This window comes from Fukomys damarensis, unplaced genomic scaffold (genome assembly GCF_012274545.1).
Source record: "Fukomys damarensis isolate Sample0158 unplaced genomic scaffold, DMR_v1.0_HiC HiC_scaffold_13, whole genome shotgun sequence".
NCBI classification, from domain to species: domain Eukaryota; kingdom Metazoa; phylum Chordata; class Mammalia; order Rodentia; family Bathyergidae; genus Fukomys; species Fukomys damarensis.
In genome coordinates this window covers 38,839,311-38,847,591 of record NW_022900925.1, presented here as the reverse complement: position 1 = coordinate 38,847,591, position 8,281 = coordinate 38,839,311, and the positions used below count along the sequence as shown (strand labels likewise).

Sequence of the window (8,281 nt, the reverse complement as noted above, 5' to 3'; positions counted from 1 at the left end):
GTCGTCCCCATCTCTAGTAGCAGCACCCTTCCAGCGGACACCCGGATGCCGGCAGAGGTGACCGGGCAGAGCCTGGGGCAGGGGCTGCCCTAGGAGCTTGTGTGGCTCTGCCACACCCTGTCGGTTTGCTCTGAGGCCCTGAGTTCCTTCTCCCCTGCTGCATTGCACCATGGGTATTGAGAGGGCTTTTGAGTTTGGGGACCCGGTGAGCTGCTGCCTGAGGGGACCCAGACCCGGGTTGGCTGTGGAGCCGGATTCAGCGAGCAAGGACAAGGCTGGCCCTGGCTTCATCTGAGGACCACTGCAGGCTGGAGGCTGTGGGCCTGGCAGGGCCTAGCCGGTGGGGAGGGGAGGTGGCAGGCGCTGCGCTGCCTCAGCCTCACGCGAGCACCCCCTCCCTGCAGCCCAGTCGCCCGCTGTGCTATGAGCAGTCAGAGCGCCGTCTCCACAAGAGTTTACAAATGAAAATGGAGGAAATGTCTTTGTCTGGCCTGGATAACAGCAAGCTAGAGGTGAGGCCCTGCGTGCACCTCCCGCTCTGTCTGCTGGTGTCTGCGTGACAGTTGCCACCCGGGATCGAGACGGGGCACCTAGTGGTGGGCAGCCGTGGTGACGCGCTGTCCCTGGCCCAGGCCATCGCTCAGGAGATTTACGCAGACCTGGTCGAGGATTCATGCTTGGGATTCTGCTTCGAGGTACACCGGGCCGTCAAGTGTGGCTACTTCTTCCTGGATGACACGGACCCGGACAGCATGAAGGATTTCGGTGAGCTGCGGAGGAGGGGACCCTAGCCAGGCTGGGCTGTGAGGGACAGTGCCCACCCTGACCTCCATGCTCTCCTGCCCCCAGAGATCGTGGACCAGCCCGGGCTGGACATCTTTGGCCAGGTTTTCAACCAGTGGAAGAGCAAGGAGTGCGTCTGCCCCAACTGCAGCCGCAGCATCGCCGCGTCCCGCTTCGCGCCGCACCTGGAGAAGTGCCTGGGTATGGGGCGCAACAGCAGCCGCATTGCCAACCGCCGGTGAGGATGCCACCTTCCAGCTCCCTCATTGCACCTGGGCGGTGGTGGGGCACAGAGGGTGGGTTGTGCGCAGCCTGGATGCCCCCCGAGCGTCGAAGGCGGCTGCTGAGAGCTGGGCCGGCCTGGTGCCGTGTCCTCTGCCTGCAGGATTGCCAGTAGCAACAGCGTGAACAAATCAGAGAGTGACCAGGAGGACAACGACGACGTCAATGACAACGACTGGTCCTATGGCTCGGAGAAGAGAGGTGTGCGGGCGGCTGCGGAACCCCGGGTACACTGGCGCGAGGTGGGAGAGGCAGGTGTGGTGTGGTGGCACACTGGCTGGAGCCCCTGCACTCTGGGAGGCAGAGGCAGGAAGATCCCAAGTTGGAGCCCAGTCCGGGGAACTTAGCGAGACCCTGACTCAGGGCTGGTGATGTAGGTCATTGTGAAGGCCCTGAGTTCAAATCCTAACACTGAAGAAAATTGTCACAAATCACATGGAGAGAGGATAGTTTTGCCTTTCCTTCAGGTGCTCTTAGGGTGGGGGCTTAAAGTGGCCCTGCCTGGGGCTGGAGAAGGGCTTGGAGGTAGAGTGCCAGCCTATCTTATCAAGCCCATGTTCACTCCGGTACTGCCAAAAAGTCAGAAGGGAGACGTAACTGTACGTTTCGTGCTTGTGTCCCCCACAGCCAAGAAGAGGAAATCGGACAAGGTGAGAGCAGGAAGTGTGGGTGAAGGACAGTCCCTCCTCGGGGTAGGGTCTCCTGGGGTCTGGCTCCAGTCTGAGGTTACGTGGTGGGAGGGTGTGTGGCGGGCGGGGCCTTTGACTGGGGGTGGCATTTGAGGACGTTTCTTTGTCAAATGTTTTTCCTTCCCTGGGTTCTCGGCTCCCCCTTATCGTTGCCCTTTCCCCAAAGCTGTGGTATCTCCCATTCCAGAACCCCAATTCCCCTCGAAGATCGAAGTCTTTAAAACACAAAAATGGTGAGTAGCAGCGGAGCAGCGGGTGCTGTGGTTGTGTCACCCAGGACCCGCGGGTGTGGAGGGTGGGCCTGTGAGCCTTCTGTCACCCCCACTTCCTCTCTGGTTATTTTCAGGGTTCTCTGTCTGTACCTCTGCATCAAACACCCTTCCCCTTCTTTTTTCTTCTTCAGGGGAACTTAGCAATTCGGATCCTTTTAAGGTGAGCAGGGCTGCCTTTGCGCCCCTTGTCGAGGTCCCCCTGGGGTGGTTGGGTTAGGACAGATGGGTTGGGGCTGCTCTGTCTGCCTACAGGGGGATGAGGACTCAGGTGGGGACACCCCTGACATGCACTCTGGTTCCCACAGTACAGCAACTCAATGGGGATCAGCTACGAGACGCTGGGGCCAGAGGAGCTGCGGAGCCTGCTCACCACGGTGAGGAGCCACCGGCGGGAGGCGGAGGCGGGCTCCCTGGAGCCGGGGTGCCTCAGGAAGCCGGGGTGCCTCAGGGAGCCGGGGTGCCTCAGGGGCTAGACCAGGTCCCGGCTGGCCACCTCAGCTTCTGTCTCTCTGCAGCAATGCGGGGTGATTTCGGAACACACCAAGAAGATGTGCACAAGGTGAGCGTGGGGTTGGGGGAACCCCTGGCCCCGCCTCAGGCTGCTGGGATGTGGACCTGGGCTGACCCTGCTGTCCCCACCAGGTCCCTGCGCTGTCCTCAGCACACGGACGAGCAGAGGCGGACCGTGCGGATTTACTTTCTCGGGCCCTCGGCGTGAGTCGATGGGAAGGGCTGGCCGTGCGGGTGGTGGCGGGGGTGGTGGTGATGCTGGTGCTCCAGCCCCAGCTGGCCCTGGCCCTCCCTCCACAGGGTCCTCCCCGAGGTGGAGAGCTCGCTGGACACCGACAGCTTTGACATAGCCGACAACCAGGCCCTGCTCAGCCGGCTGCAGTGGGACGGCTCCTCCGACCTCTCGCCCTCGGACTCGGGCTCCTCCAAGACCAGTGACAACCAGGGCTGGGGCCTAGGTACTCGGCGGCCCCGGGTCCTGCTGGAGGTGCGGGCCCCTCCACCCACCTCCCCACTCACCTGTCCCCTCCACAGGCACCAACAGCTCCGAGTCCCGGAAGACCAAGAAGAAGAAGTCGCACCTGAGCCTGGTGGGAGCTGCGTCTGCCCTGGGCTCCAGCAAGAAGAAGAGGCCAAAGCCGCCAGCACCCCCGACGCCCAGCATCTACGACGACATCAACTGATGGCGGCGCAGGCATCGCCTTTGGCTGAGCAGAGCCCTCCGACCCTGCCCGGCGGCACAGCCTGGCACACGGACGCTGCTGGGGTTTGGGCTCAGCGAGTGTGGGGGACCAGGCTGGCAGAGGGTCCGCTTGTGCACCCCTGGGGGGCGCCAGGGTCCTCTGCAGTGGAGCCGGCCATAGACCTGGACACAGTTATGCCTTGGACACAGTTCGGTGGGAGGCGGTTTTCCTATTTATTCTGTGAGTTACTGGATGTTGGGCTGGGCCGGGGCCTGGCCTGGGCACTGCCCCAAGCTGCCTACCCCACCCCAGGAACTGGACCTCACCCCGCGGAGGCCCGAGGCAATGTGAAGGGGTCTGGGCTGGCCAAAGTGGGCCGGGCATGGAGCCGCAATGCCTGTCTGGTGGGCACCAGTGGCCAGCTGCTGGGTGGTGCCCAGGACTGCACTGCCTCCCCACCCGCGGCAGCCCCTCCATCCCCACGGGTTCCTGGGCAGCTGGAGCTGTCCTTTGTTGGGTGCCAGGAGAGGGCCGCAGCCTCGAAGCTTCAAGGAGCGGAAAGGGTAGGGTGGGCTGGGGTGGGGCTGTCACCGGACTCCACCATCCCTCCAGACCTGACCCTGCAGTGGCGAGGAGGGGCCGCGGTGAGGGAACGGTGCTGCTTTATTTGAAATGTTTTCTTACCTCATTCCCTGCCCCAGGAAGGGTGCGGCCTCGCCCTCCTGGGGTGGCCCCATGTCCCCTGTGCCCACCCTGCCCCTGCCCTGGGGCAGCCCAGCCCCAAGCTGCTGCTTGCCACCTTCTCCTCATCCTGCTCTGTCCCAGCCTCAAAGCTGCCCTGTCCCCTCCTGCGCCGCTTTTAAGTTATTTATTCTGTACTTGTGGTTTGGGGCTTCGAGGAAAATCCGTACCTTGTGCCTCTCCCCATGCTAGGAGTGGATGGGAAGAGGGTGGCTCTGCGCCCCAGGCCAGTAGAGGGAAGGGTGGCGTCGCCCCGTGGGATGTTGTGCCAGCGTGCCCACCAGCCTGCTCTCCGTCCAGAGGGATGTACAGCCCCTCATGGGCTCCATGCGCCAGGCCAGAGGATCCGCTAGCCGAGGACAGAGGTGCCTGCCTGGGCCAGAGCTGACCTGTCCCATTCCCTGGCACGCGCTGGACATCTCCCACATTTGAGTGGCTGGCACCCAGGACTGCTCGGACTGACGGGTTAGGGACCCTGGAGGGTTGTGGGAACAGCTGGATGGGGCTGCAGGACCCTGTCTGGCACCCCAGTTTCTCCCTGGGGTGCTTCTGACTGGCTGATGCCTGGTTACAAATTGGTTTTTAACCCAAACATTGTGATTATTTTTTAAAAAGCCAAAAGCATTTTGGCAGGAGGTAGAATAAATCCTGGGACCTGGGTGCCTCTCTTCTTGGCCCTCACAGCCTCCTCCCTCGAGGGGCCACCCGGTCAGGAGGGGGCCAGGGGCACAAGGCTGGGCAACCCCTCCTGATAGCCGGGCCTCACTCTGGGTTAGGAGGAAGCGGGAGGCAGTCTGGGAGCAGGCCTGGCTGAGAGGAGGTGGCAGACCCCTGCCCCAGCTCAGAGCCCCTCCTCCTAGCCTCAGGCTGGGTCCTGCCCTGTGTCTGAGTGTGGGGTCCGCACTAATCCCACGGCCGGTGGCTTCCTTTCCACGCATTGCTCCCCCCTCCGCATGCCCAGGGCCACCTGCCTGGCATCACCGCATGCTGGGGTCATTGGGGGAGGGGGGGGGCTCACGCTGTCCTGTGGTCTTGAGATTTTTATTTTTGCATATAATCCATCCTGTACAGGTAGCTAACTTTGTAAACGCTGTGTACCCTCTGCCCTGGCTGCTGGTGTAAATAAACTGCATCTCCCATTGGTAGCCTGGCCTCCCTGCCCTCATTGCCACAGTGCTGGGGCAGGGCAGAGCCACGTTCTGGATGTTACAGGAAGTGCCTTGGCCACAAAATGCAATTTTATTCATTCACAAACAAGGATCTTTTACCTGATGACACCTTGGAACCTGGTAGGCAGGGTCTGGCTGACAACCAGGGCTCCACTTGTAGTCCTGGACCTAGGGGTGCAGCAGTTGGGGTCTGATGCCTTCCCATCTGAGCCCATAAAGGACTAATAAAGAGGCCAGCAAGGTGCTATAAGGAGGGAAGGTCCCCTATTTGGGTGGTGGGCAGGCACAAACCCCCCCCCCCCAGTGCCACAGCAGTCTCAGGACTGACACCAAGGGTGCCTGCAGCCATGCCCAAGCCCAGACACTGGGGAGCCACTCCAAGCTTCCCACCAGTCAGGTGGGCTCTGAGCTTCAGAAAGGAGGTGGCACCTGCACACTACCTGAGTTGTGGTGGCACAGAGGGGGATGTCTGCTCCTGACCCAGCAGGCAGCCTGATGCCCACCTGCTGACCCTGACCTAGGAATCACATCCTGGCTACCCCCCTCCAGCCTGGCCCAGCTGCAGCCAGGAAAGGGAGGTGGCAGTGGAGGAGGACCATGCCCTGCATGTCTCCCAAGGTCCTAGCGCCCATAAAGCCCGAAGACCAAGAAGCTGAAGAAGACCGTGATGCCCACTAGGGAGACTGTGGCAGGGGCTGTGAAGAACTGGCGGTAGTTGATCCGGAAGTACCAGACCACGCCCAAGAGCACCACGAACACAGGCACCATGAGGCTGCCTGCACTGATACCTAGGCTGGGTGGTTCTGCAGCTGAGGGGGCCAGGGGGGCTGAGGAGTCCGGGGCAGCAGTCCCCAGGGGTGAGCAGTGACAGTGGATCACACAGCTGTCAGTGATGTTCAGGGAGTGCAGTGTGCGCTCAGGGTCCTGCAGCAGGCGGCCCCGGTAGATGAGTTTTATCCGATTCTCTTGTCCAGGGAAGTATTTTCTGCAGAATGGGAGAGGGGAAGAGGATAAGAATGGGACACCATGGTGCAGGCCTGTAATCCAGGCACACTGGGAGGCTGAGGCAGGAAGATCCCAAGTTTGTGTTCGGCAACATCCTGACACAAAAAGGGCTGGGGATGTAGTTCAGTGCAAAGGCCCTGGGTTCAATCCCCAGTACAGTACTGAGCAAATAAGTAGGCTGTCAGGGGGACTGGCAGGGGGAGTTTCCACAGAAGTATCCCACTGCCCTGGGCAGGGGAGGATCTGACAACACCCCCTCTCCTCCCACAGCTGCGTCAGCCTCTTCAAGAAGCCAAGCCCTGGGGCCCCCACTTACCTCTTCAGGGCACCCACAGTGTCCTCCGGCTTGGCCACAGCCAGTTCCTCAGTGTCATTGAGGAATTTGAGCCGCAGGTTGATGAGGCCGGCAGCAGAAGGCAGGCAGGGGCCCCCATCTGACTCAGGCAGGGCTGCTGGACCACCACTCTCTGCAGCCACCTCCCACCTGGGCAGGCCCTGGATGTCCAGGAGCTGCTCTAGGTTGGGCTCCACACCTGCCCCGGCACCCAGCTCCCTTGCCGTGTCGCCCCTGCCTGTGCAGGTCTCTTCAGCCTTCTCCTCACTGCCCTCTGATGGGTGGGGCAGCTCGGTGGGCTGGGGGGCGCCTGGGCCTGAAACCAGCTGGTCCACGTGGCCCAGGTGCAGGACGGAGGCGTCGCCTGCTGACACAATAGTTCCCAGGAGCTGACTGCTACCGCTGTCTGCCACATATGTAGAGAGCCAAGCTAGGACCAGGGCTAGAACCAGCACCACCACACCTGCCACCACAGTCACCTCATTACCCACACCCTCCATGAGGGTGACACCAGAAAGCTCCATGGCCTGGCTGCTGCCCGGGTCCACACTGCAGGAACAAAGGGAAGAGCATCAGCACAGCCTGAGGGCCCGAAACCAGCTTCCAAGTTTAAATTCAAACTGAGCCAGCTCTGAAAGAAAATGGGGTTCAGTGGCCTGCAGAGAGAGGGCAGATCTCCCAAATGCAGACCCACAGAGTGCAGGGCTTCACAAAAGCCGCTGGCCCTGCTGCTTCGGCTACAGCTCCTGCTCATTGCCTTTTTGTTGAAGGAGAAAAATGCCTGCTTCTTTGACTCCAGATTTCTCCAGGATTTTCACCTGCCAAGCCACCTCCAAGTTGGCTTCAGAGATGTGACTGGGGCTTCTCTGAGGAAGAGTCCAGCCACCCCTGACAGGTGTCGGGGGCACACACCCACACCCTGATGTGCTGAGCCACAGGACGGGGCCTCTCATCCAAGCCAAGTCCGATCACCACAGAGGACCACGCTGGAGGGGCAGCAGGAGACACATCTGCCACCTCTGAAGCTCCGGCAATTCCTGGGAGCCACACGGGGTGACACCAGAAACACTGCCATGCTCCTGATCACCACCGGCTTCACAAGTGCAAAACCACCCCGGGATGGAAGTGATCTCTCGGGAGCCTCGCAAGCCCCGCCACGGTCTCCTAGAGCTCGTTTTCTCTCCGGCTTCTCAGCGGGGCAGGAGGCAGCTCTCCCCTCTGCCTCCACCGGGGCCTGGGCAAACCCCTCCGGCTGTCATCGTGGCACTACTTGCGGATACCACAGGACCTCAATAAGCGCATCCACCTCACCTGTCCGGCTCTGCCAGGCAAGGATCACATGGGTTTTTCGCCCTCGAGTGCTCAAAGAATATTTATGGACAATGGAAATAACATTGGGGTAGTTTCCATATCCTTAACAGATGGGCCCAGGAGTCAGGAAAAACCTAATTATTGTCCCGACTTGCCTCTTCCTAGCTATACAACCTCGGACAACTTTCTTATAATCTAGGTGTTCTCAATAGTCCAATGGGACTAAAAACAGTACCTACCTCATAAGGTTACTCTGAAGATGACGTGAAATCATCGAAGCAAAATAATTAGCGCAATGGCTGGCACACTGCAACCGCTGAGCAAAACAACGGCAGCGATTCTGTCACTGACGTGGCTAAGCCCGAAAGACAGAAACTGTCAGGCACCGCTAACTGCCGAGGGGAGACCGGCCCGGGGCGACCCGGGTGGAGAACCCCGCATAGGACACTGGTCGACCTTCAAGGCGCGGTCCCGCGGAGGGTCGGGAGAGCAGGCGCGGGTC

The 8,281-nt window shown here is 60.9% G+C and overlaps 2 protein-coding genes across 7 annotated transcripts in view; one reads left to right on the top strand and one right to left on the bottom strand.

Moving 5' to 3' along the window:
• The first annotated feature begins 55 nt into the window (after positions 1–55).
• On the top strand, positions 56–4,574 carry Atxn7l3 (ataxin 7 like 3). Of its 4 annotated transcripts, none has more exons than XM_010642950.3 (12): positions 56–512; positions 633–765; positions 850–1,021; positions 1,169–1,266; positions 1,693–1,715; positions 1,921–1,987; positions 2,101–2,186; positions 2,332–2,400; positions 2,542–2,585; positions 2,669–2,740; positions 2,837–2,994; positions 3,071–4,574. In XM_010642950.3, exons 1-12 carry the CDS (start codon positions 462–464, stop codon positions 3,217–3,219), a joined length of 1,122 nt encoding a protein of 373 aa, XP_010641252.1. In that variant the 5' UTR covers positions 56–461; the 3' UTR covers positions 3,220–4,574. The 4 variants fall into 4 exon arrangements, with proteins under 4 accessions (XP_010641252.1, XP_010641249.1, XP_010641250.1 ...); XM_010642947.2 differs by having other exon boundaries at positions 58–512; positions 1,942–1,987; XM_010642948.2 differs by having other exon boundaries at positions 58–512; positions 2,158–2,186.
• A 411-nt stretch (positions 4,575–4,985) lies between these two features.
• The window catches only part of Tmub2 (transmembrane and ubiquitin like domain containing 2), a 3,574-nt gene continuing 278 nt past the window's right edge, over positions 4,986–8,281 (bottom strand). Inside the window, exons 2-4 of one of the 3 annotated variants that reach the window (XM_010642945.3) lie at positions 8,019–8,134; positions 6,451–7,017; positions 4,986–6,114 (exon numbers count right to left, since the gene is read on the bottom strand). In XM_010642945.3, the coding sequence (XP_010641247.1) occupies positions 5,751–6,114; positions 6,451–7,017; positions 8,019–8,053 (966 nt within the window). In that variant the 5' untranslated portion in view covers positions 8,054–8,134 and the 3' untranslated portion in view covers positions 4,986–5,750. The remainder of the gene's footprint in view (positions 6,115–6,450; positions 7,018–8,018; positions 8,135–8,281) is intronic. The other 2 variants (XM_010642946.3, XM_033763077.1) reach the window with 2 other exon arrangements.